Source organism: Schistocerca cancellata, chromosome 12, assembly GCF_023864275.1.
Source record: "Schistocerca cancellata isolate TAMUIC-IGC-003103 chromosome 12, iqSchCanc2.1, whole genome shotgun sequence".
Taxonomy (NCBI): Eukaryota; Metazoa; Arthropoda; class Insecta; order Orthoptera; family Acrididae; genus Schistocerca; species Schistocerca cancellata.
Genome location: NC_064637.1, coordinates 78,572,004 through 78,597,856, shown reverse-complemented (window position 1 = coordinate 78,597,856; position 25,853 = coordinate 78,572,004). Strand labels below are relative to the sequence as shown.

At 39.1% G+C, this 25,853-nt stretch overlaps 1 protein-coding gene across 1 annotated transcript in view; it reads right to left on the bottom strand.

The window, feature by feature from the left end:
- Positions 1 to 231: 231 nt before the first annotated feature.
- LOC126109472 (protein timeless homolog) overlaps positions 232 to 25,853 on the bottom strand; it is a 505,261-nt gene continuing 479,639 nt past the window's right edge. The window contains exons 24-28 of the mRNA XM_049914500.1: positions 24,821 to 25,102; positions 15,639 to 15,943; positions 11,525 to 11,636; positions 5,210 to 5,435; positions 232 to 1,995 (exon numbers count right to left, since the gene is read on the bottom strand). Of these exons, the coding sequence (XP_049770457.1) occupies positions 1,356 to 1,995; positions 5,210 to 5,435; positions 11,525 to 11,636; positions 15,639 to 15,943; positions 24,821 to 25,102 (1,565 nt within the window). The 3' untranslated portion in view covers positions 232 to 1,355. The remainder of the gene's footprint in view (positions 1,996 to 5,209; positions 5,436 to 11,524; positions 11,637 to 15,638; positions 15,944 to 24,820; positions 25,103 to 25,853) is intronic.

The window sequence follows — 25,853 nt, the reverse complement described above, 5'->3', positions numbered from 1 at the left end:
CTATATAACAGCATTGTCATCATCAATGCTTAAGATAATATAACTACATGTAAATCTAAAACATGTTTCCATTGTTTCATTCTGCCACAAAAACTCTGTCTTGCAGTCAAGTAACAGGGCAGAACCAGCACATATATGCAAGAAGTATTACATCAGCATTTCATATAACATATACTCAAATGAATTTTTTTTTTTTTTTTTTTAGTGTGTCTGTATCCAGAGGTACGAGGGTTAAAAAAAGCATACAGAAAATGTTTACATATAAAATTTTACAAATACACAAGGGAAAACATGATAGGAGCCTGAAATATTGAAAAGAATTTGTGTTACGACTGACATAAAAATCTAGAGAATATCTATTGTATGATGGTCGAAAGTAAAAACTGAGGTAAATAAACATGAAATGTAAGGATAGTTAACCAAAAACTAATATTTATATTGATTTTTAGCATTTGAAAAAGACACTTATTAATTATGGAGAAGATAGACTGCTAAACATGTGAGCTTTCTGGTAAAATGGCTGCTTCTAAAGTAGACAACACACACACATTGATGCCAAGTACACATGCACACCTGGTCACTGTCTCCGGTCACTGAGGCTAAACTCAGTGTGGTCGTGCAGGCTAGATGTAGATTTCCAGATCAGAGAAAGCTGATGATCAGCATAATTAGAAACTTGCAGTGGCATAAGTGCAAACTGAATAGCAAATATCAATATGAATCCTAAACTATCACTGCAATCTTACAACTTGTAGTGATCAAGTTGCCAGAGACAGTGGTTGCACCTGTGTGAGTTGTGCTTTGGCGATTGTATAAGTGTTCTACTTTAGAAGGTCTTTTGGCCAAAAGTTCACACATCTATCTGAAACTCATCATCTCCTTTATATGGTGTGTAGCAATCTGTCCTTTTCAAAATACCATCATTATTCGATCCTGGATTTACCACTGTTTAAATTACACAGCTATTTCACGTTTTTTTTTTTTTTTAAAAAAAGAGAAGCATAGACAACACATGGAAATTAAAAATTACAGGCAACAGTGAAGTGACATCTTACTGTACTTATAGTGAAGTGACATCTTACTGTAAGAGACAGATTTTGACAGAAAAATTTAAAACTATTAGAAGCGCATCTTGCTGAATAACTAAACACACAATATGTTACTATGACAAGGCAGGATGAGTATTGCTTTCCTTGGTTCATCAGAATATATAAATACTACTTGCAGCAAATGCTAGAAATTTTTAAATACAAGAAGAGCTACAATTAAATATCTGACAAGATTCACATTGGATGCAGTCAGATTTCTTGTTAAGTATCAGTCACAATGCACTGTTGAAATATCTGCAAGTTTGTTCAGTCATCATCGTCGTCATCAATTATGACAGCCCGTCGAACCTTCTTCACTTGCCTACCTTCTTCATCGGAGTCCGTATGTGCTGTCCTCTTAGCAGTTTCAGATGTAGTATTCTCACCTCCACCCTTAGGCAAATCACTGTCCGAATCAGAATCTAGAAACCCATTCTGCTTTATTCCACTTTCAAGAGAATTTGCTGCAGTAGATTCTTCACCAGGAACCATCAAAGCGGAAAGAGGTGTAGCTTCTTCTGTATCCGAATCTGAGGATACTCTGATCCTGCGTTTCCTGTGTCTCACATCCTGCTTTGACGATTGGCTGCCAGTTTCATACGCATCATGCCGTTCTGGCTCCCTGCTCGATCCCGATTCCACTGGAGGGACACTGGCAGTGGTGTCGGAACCTGAAGACAGTCGCGATCTTTTACCCTGGCGACGTTTGGTGCTTCCTGAGGCTTCCTGGTTGTCATCTCTGCCTCTTGCGATGTCTCCAGGCTCTTCTCTACCTGACAGTAATGCTGAAGCACTGTCAGAAAAATTACTTAACGGGACATCAGATTCAGAGTCTGAATCTGATGCTACGTGGATTCTAGTCTTCTTTCTACCAGCACGCGATGAAGGAATTTCTTTCCCACCTGGCCTGTAGAAAGAATACGGCTTTATAAAATCTGTATTATAGAATTATGTACTGGAGTCTGTTAAGGCTAACTTTTGTGTGTGTGTGTGTGTGTGTGTGTGTGTGTGTGTGTGTGTGTGTGTGTGTATGTGTGTGTGTGAGGGGGAGAAGCCGGAAAAGGCAGAAACACAATTTGGAGATAATTAACAATTTAAACTATTTAAAAATACACATTATAACATATTAACAATATTCAGAGCAGCATTATGAGTGAACCTACTTCTGAATAATGAACCTTTGTGATGAATCATTATTTACCAATGTTTACAATTGCCTCAAAGCTTCGAACAAGCACCTAGAAAATTTTTCCTTCAACAGGAGTTTTCTTTCTCTGGTGCAGTAACGTGTTAAGTTACAGATCAAATTAAAATTTTGCACACAAGAACCTATTTTAATGGTAACTACGCCAAAACTAGAAAACCTTTATGACCCATTTCATTTCTGCAGCCAGGGCTCGAGTTGTGTCACACGAATTGTCACTCCCCTGGTCAACCAGTTCAAAAGATTTTGCACCACATTTCATATTGGTATCTCTACGGGACTTAGAATGTGTACAAAATTAAGCCAATATAGGCTAAAATGCCCTTCATTTTTTGGTACACACTGAAATGGATGACGTGTGGCCGGGAATATTCGTGGGAAGGACGAGTCCCATTTTACTCTGCACGGTGCCATGACTGCACAAAACTGTTGCATGTGGAGTTCTATTCCACCACAAGTTATACAGGAATATCCACTGGACTCAGGTTATTTTATTGTATGGTGTGGTTTCAGAAGCTCCATCATTCTCAGTCCATTTTGCTTCAAGGAGATGACACCTTGCAGGCCTCTTGGGTGTACAGTGACAGCTTCACATTATAAGGCCGATTTTGTGCAACACGACTCCACCTGACAACAATGCAACCGTGTCCATCCTTATCTTCATGCAAGATGAGGCAACATCACGATCACTTGCCAGATTTGCTTGAAAGATTTGCTTTCAAAATCCTTTGGCACCAACTGCATCAGCTCTTGGCAATGTCAAAGATTCATGTCTTTCCAGAACCCCAATCTAAATCCACATAATTTCTGGGAACCCTTGCCTAAGCCATATCCTCCTGCCCCTACTTCCCATCCAAATCCTCCTGCCCCCCCCCCCAACTCCCTATCCATATCCTCCTGCCCCCATCTCCCTATCCATATCCTCCTGCCCCCATTTCGCTATCCATACCTTCCTGTCCCCCTCTATCCATATCCTCCTGACCCGTCTCCCTATCCACATCTTCCTGTCCCCCTCTCTCTATCCATATCCTCCTGCCCCCATCTTCCTATCCATGTCCTCCAGCCCCTATTCCCCTGCCCACTTCCTCCTGCCCCCAACTCTCTATTCACTTACTCCAGCATTTCAGCCCCTCCTGCCCCCTCACTCAGTCCATCGTAGGTGGAAGAACAAACTAAAATGAGCTCTAACATGGACATTAAACGTTTCCAGACACATGTCCACATAACATCTTTTCTTTATTTGTGTGTGAGGAATGTTTCCTGAAAGTTTGGCCGTATCTTTTTGTAACACCCTGTATAAACATTAATACTGCATTTACATAAAGATAACATTCAAAACTAGAAATGTTGCCATCAAAAAACATTAGTTGATTCAGAACACAGACCATTATTTTATTTACTTATGAGAGACTGCAATGATTTACTATGTGGATGGAAAATGAGAAATTTGGACACAAATATCGGGTAAAAACGTTACCGTCTTTTAATCAGCTTTAGAACATGACGGTGACATTCAGTTGAAACAATAAGGAAAATTAATCGAGAATGATATGTCTAACAAAGGAAATATATCATATTAAACTGACTGTAACTGTTATTGTGAGAATAAATTACAGCAGCAAGACCAGCCGTTGATACAGTACCAAGAGATGTCACAAGATCGCAGGACAAGCAAACGTTCAAGAATGGGACTGAATAGTAATTGCTATCTTTTGTTTATTGCATTAGTTGTTGTTGTTACATATAACCTGCACACTAGAAGATATTTCAGTCTGTTTTTCACAGTCACTCAAGGTCAGCGCAATGGAAAGGTTGGAAAGAAAATAGTGACACCAGCTTGGGTGACAGCTAGGATGACAGCGGAGTGCTGAGTAATGAGTGAGCAACAAATTTTGACATGTTTCCAACCATGGAAATCTATACCATGTAGTTTGGCTTTTTGTGAACATGTAACATGTTTAAACTGCCATTTGCCTTGATGCATTTGTAGTCAGAATTGAACTGACTTTAAAGTTGGACAAATACTCAACAACAGCATGCATTTCTGCGGAAGATAGCAAAAGTCTATGTAGGGGCCTGTAGTGTGCTTATGTGTTTCTTGCTGGCATGTTGTTAACACGTACCATGGTGTATCATGGGACTGTGTCGCTTGGTTCTACACAGCCAATGAGAGAGCTCCAGCAGACAATATGTTTGGAAGCAAGAAACATTGTAACGCTCTCATATCAGTGCAGAAATTAAGACCAATGTGTATTCAGGAAAAACAGTTGTGGTTTAAGGTCTCAGCATAATGACAACCTAAGAAATAGCAGCATATTTGGGAGAAACAGCCAAATATTTGTGACAATGAAGACATAAATTTCAGAGCTCTGCTATCTGGATGATGATGACTAAAAATAATAATATCACAGACTACGGGGTTAGAAAGCAAACAAGATAGAAAAGAAATGGTCCAAAAATTAATGTAAACCACTTATTTTTGTTTATTTTATTTTATCTTACTATTATCAAAATGTACACAGTCAATAAATGCCATAAGTTTGGAATAGGTATAATGCTTTTTGGCAGCTCTTTACCTCAATGAAACAGTTAATTTTGATTAGCCAGAAAATGTAAAAAATAATTTTTTCTCAAGGTGCCTCTTACAAAGGGGGTGGGGGGTGTCATTTTATACTAAGGTAAATACGGTACAAATCATGGCTTCACACAACATGTCCTCACAACAGCCTGACAGGTCTATACACCCCTCCCCAAGACATAAAATAACAAGGTTAAATAACATTTCTGTCAAGGGTGTAAACTAGCAGCCTTCATTCAATAAATCTGTGGCTGTGGTGCCCACTAATAAAAAGACATCATGTTCTTCAGATCTCCATGGTAAATGAGAAAGCACACAAGACAGGAACGACGGTCTTACCTAAGCCCCTTCTCTGCCAGTGCAGCCTCCCTTGCTGCTTTCCGCATGTTCTGGCTCCACGGAGTCATGTAGTCATTGACAAGCGGGGGTGCTACTTCCTCATCTGCAGACTCGTCGCCGGAGCCCTGCAGGACGTTCTGTGCCAGCCACGCCCCCACATCTTCCTGGCTGTCGTCCTCCACCCCATCCTCCCTGCTATTTCCTGTTACAGCACTTTCTTCATTTGCTAAAAGTGACAGAAAACAATATAATACAAATACTTTTTTAAGACAACAGAAAATATAAGCAACAGTCAAGCTAGAATAAGGCTATTATTTTTAAAAAAATAAGTAAGAAAAACAGTAAAACCTTAAAAATCTAATTTAATAATGTAATAAGCATACTGGAAAGAGGGCATTTCATTTCAACGGGTACAACAGAAAATATAGAAAAATAGGAATACAGATTTGGTAATTACTCGTCAAAGTGATGGCAATGCCATTTCAACATTGCAAGGACCTGTCGCTATCATTTCATTACCAATTTTCCTCCTCTTTCTTGCACGTCTTGCTGGACACAGGATTCTGGGTAACTCTGAAATAGCCTTTTTTAAGTTTATTCAAATGACCACTAGATGGCACTATAGACATGTAACATTACTATTTGTTATTGTTGAAACAATGGCCAAGTAGATTGTTTTTATTTGAGATTCAGACTGTTTATTAGCCACTGACCACATGTAGTGCAATGGGCTTCACATTTAGGGGACAGTACAATATCAATCACTATATTAACTATTGTTCACACTGAATGTACAAATAATTCATCCTATATTAACCAGAATTGTAACATAATCCTAAAACTCAATTTCTACACTCCTAGTATCCAAGAATTTTCTTAAACTGTAGACTGGATTGTTTTTTAAATAGTTATACAACTTGCTCTTAAAATCACTGAAAGGTATATTGACTGCAGAATGTGGCAACTTATAAAAAAATTCAAACTGCTCACTCTGTAGAGTTGCCTGTTTATGTCAGCTTATGTTTGGAAATGTCAACACACTTTTTGTTTTCCATATCATGACAATATATGTTCTCTCTGGTGTCAAACTCTGGTATATTGTTTTTAGCTCTGGTATATTGCTTTTAGCTCTGGTATATTGTTTTTAGAATATATCAATGTTGGATAGATATAAATATTTATCATTGTCGTTATTTTGGCATTAGTAAATGAAGGATGGCAATGTTCCCTTGGACCAACCTTAAACATTATTCATAGCATCTTTTTCTAAATCGGTAGTACATCACTGACATGACACAAGTGATGCCATAACAACAGCCTGTAAGATATGTAAGACTGAAAAATTTGAAGTAAACTGTCCTAAGATGTTTGTTTCTCACTAGATCACATAATTTCCATATGAGAAAGCATCCCCCTGATATCTCTCTGCAGACATGATTAATATGGGGTTACTAGCTTAGTTTGGGATCAATATGTATACCAAGCAGTTTTACAGATTTTGCTTCTGTGTTTTTAGTCAGTCTCAGGTACAGGTGTGGAGTTTTTTCTGGAGCATTTAAAGAAACTGTTGTGACAAATTAAAATTCAAAGTGAATGTTCTTTGTCGGATGCTTTATTTTTTAATAATTTTCATGAAGTCCTGACTCAAAGAAGTCTCAAATGCTCCCTTAAACTTTTGATAGTCACTGACCTTCAGTAAATACTGTTTACAGTTGGTTTACAGAAATTCGTCTTAGTAGTGTTTCCTTCAGTGTTGAAAGCACAATATGGTTGTCTGTAAAATTACTGATAGTGAGCACAATACTACTGACAAGGATTTGCATATGGTTGTGAAATGGGGGCATCCTTAGGCGTATTGAACATACCAGCACATCAGAGACATTTCCTGATACATTCTGCACTGTTTGACCAATGCCAAAAAACAGACTCATAGCAGCTACTGTAAGAAATTGCTCAAAAACTTTAATTGAAGATATCCAAATTCTGTATACACCATACTAACCGAAGACAAAAATCAGATTTATTCATATGAGCCAGAAATAAGCAGCAATCAACTGTTTGGGTATCCCAAGATGAACTTGAACCAACAAAAGTGTTTTACAAAAAAATTTGCAAAGCACTGGACATTTCCCATCCACTGAGGAACAGTTAATACTGAATGGCTATAAGTTATTGATAAATAAGGAAAAACAATAGGAAATGTTACATCATTCTTCTACATCTACATCTACGTCTACATACATACTCCGCAATCCACCATACGGTGCGTGGCGGAGGGCACCTCGTACCACAACTAGCATCATCTCTCCCTCTTCCACTCCAGAACAGGACGAGGGAAAAATGACTGCCTATATGCCTCTGTACGAGCCCTACTCTCTCATCTTATCTTTGTGGTCTTTCCGCGAAATGTAAGTTGGTGGCAGTAAAATTGTACTGCAGTCAGCCTCAAATGCTGGTTCTCTAAATTTCCTCAGTAGCAATTCACGAAAAGAACGCCTCCTCTTCTCTAGAGACTCCCACCCAAGTTCCTGAACCATTTCCGTAACACTTGCGTGATGATCAAACCTACCAGTAACAAATCTAGCAGCCCGCCTCTGAATTTCTTCTATGCCCTCCCTCAATCTGACCTGACAGGGATCCCAAACGCTCGAGCAGTACTCAAGAATAGGTCGCACCAGTGTTCTATAAGTGGTCTCCTTTACAGATGAACCACATCTTCCCAAAATTCTACCAATGAACCGAAGACAACCATCCGCCTTCCCCGCAACTGCCATTACATGCTTGTCCCACTTCATCTCGTTCTGCAATGTTATGCCCAAATATTTAATCGACGTGGCTGTCAAGCTCTACACTACTAATGGAGTATTCAAACATTACAGGATTCTTTTTCCTATTCATCTGCATTAATTTACATTTATCTATATTTAGAGTTAGCTGCCATTCTTTACACCAATCACAAATCCTGTCCAAGTCATCTTGTATCCTTCATCATGGTAACGCGAGCTGTCTCACTGCACATCAAAGAAATGATTGATTCATGGAGAAAAACATCAGATCAACATCACGCTGCCCATATTTTCCTGATTTATCACCTAATGTCGCCTTTTCCTACATATACTTCCGTACTTCACAAACTACCTTATGGTGTGTGGCGGAGGGTACTCTGTGTACCACTTCAGTCCTTCCTCTGCCTATTCCACCTGCCAGTTGTCTGCTACCCATCCATACAAGGAGCAAATGAGACTGAATGTGAAGTGCAAGTAATCTAAATCGCCAACTGGTTGCAGCCTGGCTGGCAATGAAGTTCCACACACTGTGCAACTCTGAAATGACAAACCACCATTAAAAGTGTGCGAGCACGGAGGAGAGGGAGTACTGCTTGTTGCACTTGAGCATTGTTTGTTTTTGGTGAAACAACACAAAATAATTCCTTCACTTTAATTTGTTGATGATTGCTTCTATTTTGAAAACCAAGACGTCATGAGATTTATACACAAGGGGAGAGGGGGGGGGGGGGAGGAGGCAAGGTGGTTTGTGCTCCTTAAATAAGTTGTATGAAAACCACTGTGTTTGTAAATAATGGACATCTGTGGTCCCCCTCGCCCCCTTCTCACCTATTTCACTGTTCTTTTGCACAAAACTATGTAATTGTTTGAACAACAAAAGTGCTGCGAGACACACAGAAGAAGAGTGCCAGTATGGTTTACATTTTTATGTAAGTTTGCTTGCAATGACGTGCCAGAAACTTTTCTCTCTTCGCACCATGCTCTCTCTGACAAATTCCTCCTGCAGTAGTCTGGAAGCTTTCAGCAGTATAAAACAGAATGTAATTCCACTTCCTGCACAAATTTAATGTTCACAGTCTGCCCATTCGTTTTCAAACTAAACCGATACTGACTTGTGTTCAAGGACCACATGCAACTCAGATCACTTGGCAATGCAGACGCCGAGTCGCTGGCAACTGGTTGGCAATGCATTGCAAATGACTTACTGATGAGTCACTATCCAGCTGCTCTATGTGTGGAGCCCTGTTCAGCTACACAGGAATTGATGTGCAATTGACCAGTTACCAAATCACATTGGGAACGGGTCACATTTGAGTCGCTTCATGTACAGAAGTCCTTAGAAAATCAATTGTTGGTAAGCTTCAGGGTGATATTGCATCTGTCTAATCTTGCATTTATGGTCTGTTCATGAGACATGCATATTGTTGACTTTCCTAGGAATGTACACTTCCAGAATTTTAATAGCAAACCATTTCATGATGCACAATGCCTCTCTTGTAGAGTCTATCACTGTAATGCTGTCTCTCTAATGCTTTTGTGCTTACTAAATGAACATTTGGGTGAAATGTGCTGCTCTTTTTAGAATATTATCCGTTTATCCAATTGATACTATCCAGCACACGTCCCAGACTGGTGAGCAATACTCAAGCATTGGTCAAATGAGCTGCCACCTTTGTGTATGGACTACACTTCCTGAGAGTACTTCCAATAAATCTGTTATGAAAAAAAAAATGTAAAAGAAAGCTCTCGTGCTTATACCCTTAATTTCCTACTCCTAAACCTTTTCCTGCCAAATAAAGGAATATCTGGCTTTATAACCTAGCAATCGTATTACCTATAGTTTGTGTCTGCAATGAAATACCACAGTACTCTAGACACTATGTACTGACAAGAGGTAGTGGCAATTGTTTTGATTTAAATACATAAATTATTAATAAATCTAAAAACAAAGATTTTGGGACTTACCAAACAAAAGCGCTGGCAGGTCGATAGACACACAAACAAACACAAACATACACACAAAATTCAAGCTTTGGCAACAAACAGTTGCTTCATCAGGAAAGAGGGAAGGAGAGGGGAAAGACGAAAGGATGTGGGTTTTAAGGGAGAGGGTAAGGAGTCATTCCAATCCTGGGAGCGGAAAGACTTACCTCAGGGGGAAAAAAGGACAGGTATACACTTGCACACACACACATATCCATCTGCACATACACAAGACACAAGCAGACATTTGTAAAGGCAAAGAGTTTGGGCAGAGATGTCAGTCAAGGCGGAAGTAAAGAGGCAAAGATGTTGTTGAAAGACAGGTGAGGTATGAGTGGCGGCAACTTGAAATTAGCGGAGGTTGAGGCCTGGCGGATAACGAGAAGAGAGGATATACTGAAGGGCAAGTTCCCATCTCCGGAGTTCTGACAGGTTGGTGTTAGTGGGAAGTATCCAGATAACCCGGACGGTGTAACACTGTGCCAAAATGTGCTGGCCGTGCACCAAGGCATGTTTAGCCACAGGGTGATCCTCATTACCAACAAACACTGTCTGCCTGTGTCCATTCATGCGAATGGACAGTTTGTTGCTGGTCATTCCCACATAGAAAGCTTCACAGTGTAGACAGGTCAGTTGGTAAATCACGTGGGCGCTTTCACACGTGGCTCTGCCTTTGATCGTGTACACCTTCCGGGTTACAGGACTGGAGTGGGTGGTGGTGGGAGGGTGCATGGGACAGGTTTTACACTGGGGGTGGTTGCAAGGGTAGGAGCCAGAGGGTAGGGAAGGTGGTTTGGTGATTTCATAGGGATGAACTAAGAGGTTACGAAGGTTAGGTGGACGGCGGAAAGACACTCTTGGTGGAGTGGGGAGGATTTCATGAAGGATGGATCTCACTTCAGGGCAGGATTTGAGGAAGTCGTATTCCTGCTGGAGAGCCACATTCAGAGTCTGATCCAGTCCCGGAAAGTATCCTGTCACAAGTGGGGCATTTTTGGGGTTCTTCTGTGGGAAGTTCTGGGTTTGAAGGGATGAGGAAATGGCTTTGGTTATTTGCTTCTGTACCAGGTCGGGAGGGTAGTTGCGGGATGCGAAAGCTGTTTTCAGGTTGTTGGTGTAATGGTTCAGGGATTCCGGACTGGAGCAGATTCGTTTGCCATTAATAAAATTAAAATAAAAAATATCACTGAAATCAAGTGAATATTGAACGGCGAAGCAACAGCTTACCATAACTTGTTCACACCCTTGAAGGTTATTCTTGATTAGATCTATGGAACATGAATGACTGCGTGAATCGAACCACCCTAACCCAGGCTAAATACAGATGAAACCATCCTAATCCAGGCTAAATATGAATTAAATTGCCCTAACCAGGCTATTGTCAGGAAGATGCCGGAAACCAGCTCTTTCGTAGTTTGAATCCAGTGTCTTGCAACTGCTCCACCGTGTGAGATTGTATGGTAGTCCCCACAATGAGGCTCATTGCAATGTTCGGCAGTATGTACACAGCTTACACACATTCTCTTATGTTAAAGGCATACCTTACCTTGGCTTTCACCCTCTGGAGGTAGTCGCCCCTCAACTGCCATGTTTATCACTGCTATTCTCGACCTCAACTCAGCGCTGCTAAGTTCTCCTGGAATGCGCCAGTAAACTTCCTGCGAGTTAAAAAAAAAAAAAAAAAAAAATGAGCATTAGCTCAAGGGAAGGTGAAGACAGTTACACTTAAAAGAGTTTTGTTTCTCATCAAAGTCACTAGATGCACAGTGACAGCTCGAATGGGGGAGGTCCATTGTACAAATGTTCTAAGCATTTGTCTTAAAACAATTAAAGAAGCCACAATAAACCTGACTTAAGAGGGGTATGAAGAGATTCAACCACACTCCTAAATATGAGTACACCTCCTTAACCACTACGTCACCTCAGAATAGTTTTATACGTATCATCTCCCAACTGGCACATACAAATAAGAACCTGAATGTTTGAAGCTTTGGATAACTTAAAGACAGCACAGTTTCAAGTAATATACAAGTATTACTTTCTATTCACCTCGTATGGGTTTATCGACAAAATTTTGGGTGTTGCTCAGGAATATTTTCTGAGTACTTTGGAGTAAGGGACCCACGGTCTATGGCGGTTTGTTACAGAGTAATAATGCAATTATGATTTATACGGTTTGTTACCCCAGTGACCTTTGTTTCTGTGAAAATACCTTCCCAACACTGAAAAAGCCTGTAATGTGCAATACCCAAAATACAGTTTCTGGTATGCATCTATGAAGAGATGTAAAAGTACTGTGAAGTTGCCATTGCTGCAGAACAGTTCAGTATAGGGGTGATGCTTATCACTAAACCAGCTGGTTTTTAGTTACACTGGGTCTTTTAATCTTCAGTTTAACGTGACTTAAAACCATTTAAAATAACCGGCTTCTGAAATAATCAATTTTTGTTCTTTTTTTTTAATTGCTATTATTTTCAGCTATAAATGAAGACTTTGTACAAAGACTGAAAAATTATGATGAACATGAAGGAGTAAGAGATCTCAATTGATTCGAGGTTGAAGCTGTGGCAGAAATTAAGTAGCATTGGTGCCACTGTGCAATACAACTAATGTCTGAGGACAACAATGAGAAACTACCATACAGGAAAAGCAGGTGCAAGTTTGTACACTGCATGTACATGTGTACCATCTAATAGGCCATTCCACACAGCAGCAGGTAATTACTGACTCCACAATGTTGTACTGATTCTGATGTTATGTGTTTGATGCTACTTTCTAACTTTACATGTTGTTATTAAAACAGTACCGACTGCTTTTGCCAATTCCTATAAAATTTTTATGAATAAACATTACTCATTTGGTAAGGGTGATATTTTTAGATGTCTGTTCAAGACTGTGATTAGACTTTTGACGAGAAATTCTGAGTGCTTGAGAGCGGAGTCTGGTTCACCAGATCAGACTCTGAATAACAGACTCTTCTATGACTGACATTTTAAGGTTTTTTAGGGTGTAACTACTACTTGACAAGGACAGTGCTTTTGTTCATGTCACTTTATGGTAAGTGCAAAAATTGTTCACCCACCTAAAAATTAAGGTGCAAGAAGGAAGCACTTCACGCATACAGAGGTTAAAGTGAAGACGAAAGGTACGCCGAGCGGCCACAGCAGACTCGCCATTTTGAATAAATTCCTCCACAGCAAAATGTGATGCTCGGTGCTCCAGTTACACATTGAAAATAAGCCTATCTGCTTGCTCCTGTGGGCAACAAGAGGAGGGCGTGATGAACTCGAGTGACCCCAGTGCTAAAAGCAGTATCTGTTACAAAAACGTCAATTTCCTCTTCAACATCCTGTACATTAATCTATACAGGCAGACCAACACTTATCCATTATCTTCCTCTTCCCCTGGTATACCTTCACCACTTGGCTCCATTTGGACTGTGTCACATGCTTGGGTAACGATTGACCATTGTTAATGGACTGACCATACACCACGGCCATAGCCAGAAATGCAATGGATTCAGGTCTGGTGAACTGGGAGGCCACGCTACCAGAGCTTCCGACCAATCCAGCACCCATGATATGTTGCTGTGAGATACTGTTGCATGAGCTGTAGAAAATAGACTGATGCATTGTTGTCCACAAACCACAGTTGTTATCTTTCTGCAAACATAAGGTTCTCCAACAGTGCTGGTAATTCGTCACACAGAAATTGGTGAAACTCAGCACCTGTTAATCTGTTTGATAAAGTGTATGGCCATATGAGTTAGTCACTGACAATCCCCGCCCATACACGGACACTGAAATGATCCTTATGCCTCACCTCCACGACTGCTAGAGGATTTGCATCAGCCCAGATGTGTATCTTGTGGTAATTTACTATGGCATCTCTTGTGAACCCTACTTCATATGCAAATAAAATGCCAGCTGTGAACAGCAGATATTCAACAATCTGTTATCACAAGTAAAATGGCCCATATCTCAGTAGGTATTTGTTTCCAGACATATAATTATAGGGAATTCTCTTCCAGTTTCTACCAATACTACCTCCTGTAGGAATATGTGCCTCCTTTTTAACATTATGTTGTATTTATTTTAATGTACACACACTTACTCTTTGTCTTTAAATATGTCTGCTTGTGTCTGTATATGTGTGTATGGATATGTGTGTGTGTGCAAGTGTATACCCGTCCTTTTTTCCCCCTAAGGTAAGTCTTTCCGCTCCCGGGACTGGAATGACTCCTTACCCTCTCCCTTAAAACCCACATCCTTTCGTCTTTCCCTCTCCTTCCCTCTTTCCTGATGAGGCAACAGTTTGTTGCGAAAGCTTGAATTTTGTGTGTATGTTTGTGTTCGTTTGTGTGTCTGTCGACCTGCCAGCACTTTCATTTGGTAAGTCACATCATCTTTGTTTTTAGGTACACTTACATATAAATGTTAACGAGATGATGAGATGCTTGGGAGGCAGAGAAAGGGGGGAGGAGGGGGACAGTGAATTTTATACACTGAAACAATTAGTAAGTTTCTCTTGTGCAAGACCTGTATGTCATTTATGTGCAGCACAATCATATAAACATCTCCCCAGGAATAGTTTGGCCAAATCTGATTCCGTGTGGCATTCCAAATAACGCATTATTTTGTTGCCTCTGTATGTGTTGTAATGTCTTCCGATTCAGTGCCTACTCTGTCAGCTTGTCCAACATCACTATAAACAAATTCTGCAGATGGAGAAACAGCAATAACTTCATCATCAGAAACTGGATTTTATTAGCATCAGTGTCATTACATAATTAACACCTGCATCTGGGCAATCTGGATTCTTTCCAAACACTTCAGTTCCAAATAGAGAAGCAGTGCCTTTTTAAAACTATTTTCATTTATTTGTCCAATGCAGTGCATCAAAGGTTTTCCCCATGTTCATTAACACCTTCTTCCTCTATGATGCCATTTTATTTTCCCAACAAATTTGGTCAATACAGTAATACCGTATATAGCTCAATGTGAACTTGATAACCGCATCTGGCCAGGATCTGTGTACCATGATTGGCTGAATTTAAACTTAATGCTTCTCATCATTAATTGTTACTGCTGTTACAGCCCCCCCCCCCCCCCCCCCAAAATCCCTCTGATTGGGAGATTTGGATTGATGAAGTTCTATTGATAAGTTTTCTGATGTACCTGTTCAGATGAGTTTGTATGCTCTTTGTAGCATCATATTGTTATGCGTAATTGCGTAGGCTTCTGCGGCCAGAGTCAGTCGACCTAAAAGTTTTCTGGGTATGGTACCACGTCATAATGTATGAAACTACTGCTGCTGGAGAAAAAACTAACATTTCAGCCACAGTTGCAACGGCCTTCTGGGTCTAAGAAGAAGGCCGCTGCAACTGTCGCCGAAACATTGGTTTTTCTCCAGCAACAGTAGTTTTATACATTATGACACAGTACCATACCCAGAAAACTTTTGTGTTGATATTGTAATGTATTCATCAATTTTTTCCCCACTGATTCCATATGTTCCAGCAAGTTAAATTGAATTTAAATTCAGTTTCTAATGTATTAGATGTAGTAGTTGGCCGGTATTAATACCAGCTAACTACTAAATAATTTGAAACTATAAATGTACAATTCTGTAATTTTAAGTGTGCCATGTACTGTACTGACCTGCCCTTCCACTGGAGGATTGAGGGCGAGAGCCGACAGCAGCTTTAGGAACGTGGGGTCATCGACAGCGACGATCTCTGCCTCGTTGATCGGCAGCAGGGGAACCGGCAGTGCATCGCCTGAAGCTGTCGACTCCCTGTCTACTGCTTCCTCTTCGAGGAACGTGGGGTCATCGACAGCGACGATCTCTGCCTCGTTGATCGGCAGCAGGGGAACCGGCAGTGCATCGCCTGAAGCTGTCGACTCCCTGTCTACTGCTTCCTCTTCGAGGCTTGATGATATCCACTTCAGAGCCTCTGACATACCTGTGAATGATGGGATTGTGAAAAACAAGTAATTGGAAATCTGTGGTACCTTGAAACTCGTACATAAACATGGTGCATCAACTTTCATTTACAACCAAAACACTCATATTCTGGGGTAACTCTTGTTCAGAGTATTTTAAGAATACAAAAAAGAGCTATCAGAATCCTGACTGGGAAGAGCAGCAGAAATTGATGCACGACTTTGTTTTAAAAATTTAACATAACAACACTGCTGTGTATGTACATCTTGGAAACATTACTGTTCCCTAAGAAACATTAAGTTAATAAGGAACATATATTTTAAAACTCAGATATTCACAATCACTGTACCAGACAGCACGATAATCTTCACGTTAGCTTACAGACACCAATAGATGTCAAAAAGAAACTATCATATGGGGATGGATGTGCCTGACAAACTTCTTAACACTATAAAAACTACCAAGTATGGACATACCCCAAGTTCCATTCCATTTATTCAGTAAAATAGATTTTTAATAACACATAATAGTAATATTTGTTTCATTAATGGTAGTCTTCCAGGTATCCAACTGGATTGTTTCCAGTTTATTCACAATGTTTTGATGACTGACTGTGCCACCTTCTTCCGGTACTGCGATTATTTCTGTTACATGTCCAATCAGATTGTGAGCTACAGTTGATCTCATGTGACTATTTATAGATGAGTTCAAGACCTGACACCCACTATGCCCTTTTGTTTTTCAGAGCCTGCACCGATAATTAATGAAGTACACATTCTTTCAGTTTTGCAGCTCCAGTACATGCAAAGGCCGGAGAAACATTAATAAATAAAAGCTGACCCGAGCCTTGTTTAACCTAAATCGCTCCTCCCCCCTCTTTTTATATAATTGGTTTGCCCTACTAAGGACCACATAAAATAACTTATGTATTCTTTCTTTTCTCCTTTTTTTTATTTCCAGTAATTTTTCATTCTCTCCCTATGTTTTTTTCTTCTTTCTTCTGTCCTTGCTGCACCTATCTTTTTCTTTGTTTTCTCCTGGAAGCCCTTGAAACCTTTTACTTTTGCTCTGCACCTTTCTCTTTCTCCCATTTCTTCCTCCGTGATTTCCATTTCCCTCATGTCCGCTTTAACATCTTTTCCACATCATTGATATTTTGGGGTTTCTGTCAAAAACGTTAAAAATTCTTTTCGTTAACCTGTTTTCACCTAGCCTTTTTAGGTGTCCATAGAATGCAACATTTCTCTTCTCCATCGTGTCCGATATTCGCTATGTTTTTTCATACACTTCTTTATTACTTCTTAAATTCCATTTCCCATTCTCATATTTTTATAGCACGATTTTACTGATTATTTTTCTTTCCTTCTTTTTTGTTTCACATGCTGTTTGGCTGTATTTAACAAAAGGCGTGTGACACATAAAGGCATTCTGGTTTAAAGACAGTACTGTAGTGCTGAAGTTCTGCAATAATGGAAATAGATTTCTTGTTTTATTGTTAGGAGAAAAGCAACCTCCACTTTCCTTGCCCTTGCTAGGTTAGCTTCTTTGTCTAAATTTTGTAGCCTTTTTTTCTACCATAATAAGTTTCCATATATTTCAGTGCCTCCTTCACATCTGACATGTACTCTGTTTTTTCAAAAGGTATACGAGGGCTGTTCAGAAAGTAAGGTGACTTTTCAAATTGCACGGCTAACGTACATTCAATTACCGATCTTTTTTTTATGTTGGTACACAAGTCCCGAACATAATAATAATAATAATAATATTTATTAAACATCGAATAATCAAATACAATCCCTAGAAATAATACAGTTTCAGGACATCATACAGATTATTCTTCTGAATACGTCAATTTATAAATTACAAACTAAAGATTTGTTTGTATTAATAAATTTTACATTTTGATGGATTTTACGTCTGGTAGTATACAATCACGATATTACAAATATTGTTTTTATCAACATTATATTAGTTGTAGGTTACTTAAAACTATGAGCTTGACATACATACGAAAAACTTTTCATACAGATATAATACTCGTCTAGGGATTAAAAAGGGTTTTCAATTAGAATTCTTTTTAGCTGATGTTTTAATTCGATAGCAGGAAGGGTTGTGAGACTTTTTGGTAGGGCATTGGCTAGCTTCAGCCCAGCATGAAGTGCATTTTTTTCATATAAAGCTGTTCTGTGGCTATTTACATGGTATCTGAACTTTTGCCTTGTATCATATTGGTGCAGGTCACAGTTGAAATTTGGATTAATTGTTTTCACAAGCAATATAACTTTCAATATGTACACACCTATAATGGTAAGCACACCTAATTTTGGGAACAGGTTCCGACATGATTCTTGAGGTTTGGCACCACAAATAATTCTGATAACTTTTTTCTGTAGTATTAATAATGTACTTAGGTTGGCTTGAGTTGTTGCACCCCATATTTCTACAGCATAGTTTAAGTTTGATGAGAATAGGGCATGATAAGCAGTTTTTAGTACACCCATGTCCTTACAATATTTGCTAATCATATTTATAGCAAACACATTCTTCGACAGCTTACATGCTAAGGAATCAATATGCATGTCCCATTTGAGGCTGTCCTGGATTGTAATTCCCAAGAACTTTGTCCATTTTTCCTTTTTTACAATGTCATTTCCTATGGATAATTTCATGTCAAATTCTGTTTGTTTCCTTGTGCTAAATTCCATCATTGCAGTCTTTGAAGCACTTACATTTAGATGGCTTTCATTAAAATACTTGACTATTTCATTGGTTACACTGTTGCACTGTACGTCCAGACTCTCATAGTCTTTGTGTTTACACACTATTGATGTGTCATCTGCATACAATATTTTTGTACAGTTAGGAGAACAATACTGTATATCATTGACATAAATCAAGAAAAGAAGGGGTCCCAAGACAGAACCTTGAGGCACTCCATATTTGATGTCTGTAATTTTAGATTTGTAAGACTCACTGTTTGTTTTAAGCAAGACAAATTGTTTTCTATTGCTCATATACGATTTTATTAGCTCATAGCCAGTTCCTCTGATACCCAGGTTCCACAGCTTGTCAAGTAATATGGTGATGTTTACACAATCAAAAGCTTTTTCTAGATCAAGGAACACTCCAGTTACATACTCCTTGTTCTCTATGGCCGTTATTATTTTGTCTATTAATTGTGCTGCTGCTACTGATGTTGACTTGTTTTTCATAAAGCCATTCTGATTTTCAAATATTAAATTGTGTTGACTCAGGAATGTCATTAGTCTAGTATAAATAACTTTCTCAACTACCTTAGAAAATGCAGGTAAGATTGAGATGGGGCGGTAGTTTTCAATTTTAGATTTATCACCTTTCTTGTGAATCGGGGTTACTGGTGCTGTCTTTAGGCTATCTGGGAAACAACCTGATGCAATTACATCATTTACTGCTGTGGCCATGGCATCAGATATGTTGTCTATGCATCTTTTCAGTGTACTGATAGACAATCCATCATAGCCTGCTGATTTTGTATTTTTTAATGACATTACTATGTTTCTGACTTCCTTGTTATTGGTTGGGGCCAAGTATATGCTTTGTTTGATTGGAATGCTCCTATATCTATGCTGAACATTCTTAAAATGGTCATTGACAGATTTTCCAACAGAAGAAAGGTACTCATTAAAAACATTTGCAATCTGACATTGACATTTCATGATATGCCCTTTATGGTTTATAGTAAAATCACTTGTTGATCTGTCCTTACAATCCCTGAAGCTATTTATTACTTTCCAAACAGCTAAACCTGTGTTAGTAGAGTTTCTTAACATTGTGGCTACATATTTAGTTTTAGTTTCTAGCAGAAGATCTTTATAGTAATCCTGATAGTTCTTAAATTCTACCTTTAGTCTATTATTATTGTTATTATTTATCATTGCATACTGGAAAAGTCTAAGTTTCTCTCTTGCTGTTTTTACTTAATGATTTATCCAGTTATTTTTTTTTGTATCTTTTTGCAGTCATTTACTGTAAAGGTCGTTTCTGGACATGAGACATTGCAGCAATAATAAAAATCTGATGAAAATTCACTGAAAGTAATGCTGTTTTTTTCACCCCATTGTAAGCTTTTTAGCGAACTGTTGAAATCTTTAACATTGTCATCATTGGTCATTCTTTTTGTCAGATATTGTTTCTCTTTTCTATTGACACGAAGATTTTCAGCTTCTATCAATACCTGTACTGCGTGGTGGTCAGAAATGGCAAGCTTCAGAACTGATGCACTGCATGTAAAGTGGGACATGTTAGTTATAATGTTGTCAATGCATGATTTTACACTATTGACCTCTCTAGTGGGCTCGTTTATCAGAAATGTTAAGTTAAATTGAGCTAGTATTAGCATTAGTTTTTTAGATGCAGAGTCATTGGACAGCAAGTCAATGTTTATATCTCCAGTTCGTATTATGTTAACCCAGCCATTTTTATTGCAGTGTTTACTGTCAATGTCAACAAGCAGGTCATTAAGAACATCAAAGAAACTATATAGGCTACCAGATGGAGGTCTGTATAGGCCTATAATAATTAAGTTCTCTTTCCTCCACTTATAATTAATTGCTGCTAGTTCTATTACACCCTCAATGCTGAAAGCAGTTACATCTATTACACTATAATTACTACCACTGGCTGCAAAGATAGCTACCCCACCACCACGTTTCTCTTTTCTACTGAAGGCAGAGCAAAAGTTCATGGAAAGTGGCTTACATACACTAATTAGCTCATCTGTTTACCAGTGTTCACTTATAACTTAAACATCAGGGTTATCAATTGCTGCAATGGTATCCAACTTGTTGTGCTTATTGCCAAGACTTTGAAAGTTCTGCTGAATTAATTTGAAAGTGAGTTTGGTTTGTTGAACGCTGCCAGAACCAATTATACATTTATCCCTAAAAAAGAAATATCAGTTGACAGAGTGGGTTTGGAATCTTTCACTATCCATTTATTCAAGCTGGTCTGTTTCCATGTACTGGGAGTCTGGGAAGAATCAGCTTTACCTGGTGTTTTCAGCAGACATTTGTCCAATGTCGTCTGTCTATACTCATTCCTGCAGTCTTCTTGTGTTGTGGAGCACTCATTCTCCGAATGTGTGTGTTTTGAGTATACGTTGTTCCTAGCATTTACGACGATTTCACAAATAATGGACGCTAAGTGACTTTTTCCGCGCCGATTGAGGTGAAGGCCGTGAGTGGTGTAAAGATCTTTACTAAAATGTTGCACGTTGACCATTTGTACATTTGCGTAACGGTTGCAAGTTTCTGCATATTGACTCTTTGTATATGCTACTGCCCTGCTTACACACGAGAATTGAGGCAAGTCATACCTGTGTGGAATATCGAGAACAATGACGTTTGAGTCATTTAGATGGTTTAGGGCAGATTTTAGGGCAATAGCAGCATGCAAACCATCGTTGTGTGCGACGTCACTTGCACCACCACATATTACAATGAACTCTTCCTTCATTGTCTTTCAAGAGATATTGTTTACAGTTGAAAGCACTTGGTCAACACGAGCCCCAGGTTTAATAAAACCTGAAGCATTTGCTTCACTCTTTACACTTTTTATTTCGTGTGCAAGGCCTCTAAGATGAATATCACCCATTAAACATATGTTTATTCTTCTTGCTGCATTTGTGGTGTTAGTTAAATTAACTGTCATCTTGAATGTTGAATTTACCTTGCTTCTGTTTATGAGTGACGGTTTTGGCTGGCGAGTTTCCACATTTTGCTTAATAACAGGCTTTTCTTTCAGATGGTTCACGATTTGATCTTTTGTAGGTAGGCCTACCGTTTTTTGGAGCACGGCAGGAGAATGTATTACTAAAGACGACGAAATGATTGTGCTATGGTTAGCGTTACCGGTACACCCAGAATGTGTTGGAAAACTTGAAATGGTGATGGAATCTTCGGTCACTGTGTACACTTTATTTCTGTCGAATTCACTTACGCCCTGCTCGGTGGTTTTTAGTTTTCTATGATCATTTTCAAGACATTTGAGTCTATCAGCTAACACTTTGTTTTCTGCCAAGGATCTGCGCACAATTTCTTGCAACGAATTAATAGTTTCAACTAGTTTTGCTTTGTCAGGATGGACATCACATGTTACACACTTACATTTTGATCTGGATGATTTTTCACTGCAAGTTTTTTGCGTGGCACTAGACTTGAAACTTTGCGGAGCACTTTTGTTGATCATCTTCTTGCTATTGATGTCGGATAACATTTGGAAATTCGAAATAGCTGGAGGCACAAATTCACTAAGTTCACAGTTTCAAATGTACAGCATACTTCATTTGTTTTTGACAGATAGAAAGGATAGACAGATTTTAGTGTACATGGTGATTTTTGATTATTATAAAAAAAATGGAGCAAAGAATTTCCATCAAATTTTGTGTGAAAAATGGAATCAAGTGCTCTAAAACACCTGAAATGTTGACAGAGGTATCCCGTAAGTCTGCTCTCAGTAAGAAAAATGTTTTACAATTGGTACAAGCTCTTCCAAGATGGCCGAGAAGATGCCATAATGAACCTCGCTCTGGACGTCCCAGCAAATCAACAACAGATGATAATGTCGAAGCTGTGAAGACAATTGTTTTGTAAAAAGTGTCGAATTACCGTAAGAGAAGCTGCTGGCGATGTTCGCATATGGATCGGCTCGTGTCATCCAATTGTTTTGGAAGTTTTGGGCATGAGACATGCGACATCGAAGTTTGTTCCAAAAATTCTCAATTTTGATCAGAAGAATCGTTGCATGAGCATTGCTCAGGAGCTCTTGAATGACATCAATGATGATCCTGATTTGCTCAAAAGGGTCATAACTGGTGACGAAACATGGGTGTACGGTTATGACGTTGAAACCAAAGCCCAAGCATACCGGAGAGCCAAGACCGAAAAAAGCACACCAATTTCGATCAGATGTCAAAGTTTTGCACACTGTTTTTTTCAATTACCATGGCATAGTGTATCATGAATTTTTGTCTCAAGGTCTTACAGTCAATGAGTATTATCTTGACATTACGCGCCATATGCGAGAAGCCCTACACAAAAAGCGTCTGGAATTGTGAAAAAACAGTTCATTGCTTTTGCATCACGACAATGCACCTGATCATTTGTTGTTGCTTGTGAGAGATTTTTTGGCCAAAAATAACATGACAGTCATGTCTCAGCCACCATATTCACCGGATTTGGCCCCCTGCGACTTTTTCCTGTTCCCGAAGCTGAAGAGACCTATGAAAGGAAGAAGGTTGTCAGTGATTGAGCAAATAAAAACTGCATCGCTGGAAGTGCTGAAGGCTGTTCCAAGAAATGCTTATGAGAAGTGTTTAGAGGGTTGGAAGAAGCATTGGCACAAGTGTTTTGTATCTGAGGGGGATTACTTTGAAGTGGACAACATAAATATTGATGAATAAATAAAAATTTTTTCATAAAAATATTAAGTCACCTTACTTTTTGAACACACATTGTATGTAAGGCTGCTTTTGAAGCTTTCTCTTGAAGGAGGTTTATCTGCACTGTTGCTTATATTACCCATTCAGCACAGATGGCAAGACCACTTGCAAAAGCCAGACAATCCAAACTGAGATTATCCCCTTTTCTCCCAGTAGTGATTCTTATAATTCCTTTTTCTTCTGTTCTTTTCCTCTATTCCCCGATGGCCTTTTCTAGCACACAATTGACCTCAAAAGCCTTGTAAGTTTTGCCTCCCCTTTTATGTGCTTTTCCAATATCGTTATTCAGCTATACTCTTTAATTACACTGTATAAGAGACTTGGTGTTTGTACCATGTCACTGGTATTGCTGTATATTGTTTTATGATTATATTCAAGGCATTGCTCAGAGACAGTTGACTTGCTTGGTTGTTTTAATTGGATGTGTTGCTGAGGTCCTTGCATCAGTTCAATATAATATAATCATGAAATGAAATAGGATGAGGTCAGTATCATTATAAAAATCCCAAGTTTCTGGGAAAGCATAATCTAGAAATCAGACAAAGTAAAGGTGTCGGAGAATCTGATAAACTGGGATGGAAGTTTCAATTTAAACAAGGCTCGAGGTGGAGCACTCATGTCCACCTGAGCTGGAAGATGCTGAAAGAACGAGCATTTCACAGAATATCAGAACAGCCATGCAGAATGAAAATGCATTAATGTGCATCGAGAGTTGGACTTGGTCATAAACAGTAGCAAGAGACCAACAGCAGTCCAGAGTCTAGTTGGAGTTGAGGCAGTGAGCACACGCGATAGGAAAATTCGCAGCACCTAAAGGATAGCTAATGGTTCACTTGTCAAAGCAGTAATAGATGTTTTCCTACTTCTAGACCCTTCCCACACTGTTACATACTCAACAACTGCACTGACCTCTCTTCTTTCCACAACTATGTCTCTATTTGAGTGACCCTTATTAATAAATCTTGGTCCTATGCCAACTAACTATCAATTATCTGTTTCAAAGTACTCATTATATGAGAAACAAGTTTTACATTATGGTGCACAAGTCTTTAAAAAAGTTACTGGTAGGAAACTAAAGTAAACAAGTACTTAATTAGGCACTACTGTGACAATGGTAATGGCGCTATTTCTTCTTAATAAACGGCATTATGAACAGAGGCAACAAGCTGCTTTTACATTATTGTAACAATTAACATGTATTTTGATACCGTCCACTCATCTGTTAATTTTCCATAGTTACGTGAATTAGAGTAGCTTACTAATGCAAACTTTAATCAGAGAATCGACAATCGATAATAAGACCCACAGTTACTTAATGCATGAAAATGTATCTATCACAGTATTATGAGGATATCTACTGTATTAAAAAACAAGTAAAGAGGGGAGTGGGCAATGCTGGCAAGGCGGATGCCATCTGACCTTTATCCATGAGATCCCGCAGTATGCTGGCAAGCTCTGCTGTGGAGATGGCAACCGGTTTCTTGGTACTCTTCCCTGCAGTGCCGCGCGGCTTCCTCGCCGCCCCCGTCGCCTGGCCCACCTGCCGCTTCTTCGCCGGCACCGTGGGACGCTGCTTGGCACATGGGGGTGGAGACGCGCTCCTACTCCTGCTGCCGTCAGACTCGGAGCCGGAGGAGTCGCCGGTGCGGTCACTGCCGCTCTCACCTTCGCTGTCGCTCGCGTTCCTCGATTTGTGACGACCTGGGACAATTGAGAAAATGTACAGGCTGCATTACACATGTCATATGACAAATTTCTAATCATAAATAACTGCATACTTTCCATGAAGATTAATAGACTGGTTGATAATGTTCTTTCATTGTTACAACACAATCAAATTAGTATTTCAAATCTGACAAAAATCTTATGGCACTGTGAAGTGCTCATGGGACAGTGTCATTAAAAATAAAATAATTTTTTTAATAGTACTACGTCACAACAAAAGTCAGCAACTGCACATCTTTATTATTACTTATTTTTCATTTTGTTAATCATGGCAAGATTAGGGCCATCAGGCATTCCAAATATTTTACAATATGTTCATTAACACACATTAATACAAAAAATAATGTGATACTTCAACATAGTCAAAGATTAAATCATTTAAGTGTCATCAGAATAAAATAACTGTACCATGTAATCAGTAAAACTCCCTTTAGTAATCTCTTTTACCTCCCTTTATACCTATTTCTTCAAATTCTCTGTTACAATTAATTTTCACAATCAATTATACTTTCTCCCAGAATGAATTTTCATTCTGCATCAGAGTGTCCACTGGTTTGAAACTCCCCAAAAGATTAAAACTGTGTGACGGACTGAGACTCGAACTTAGGACCTTTGCCTTTTGTGGGCAAGTGCTCTTGCTCTACCAACTGACCTACCAAAGGTTCTCAACCCGTCCTCACAACTCTACTTCTGGCAGTACGTCATCTCCAACCTCCTGACCTTCACA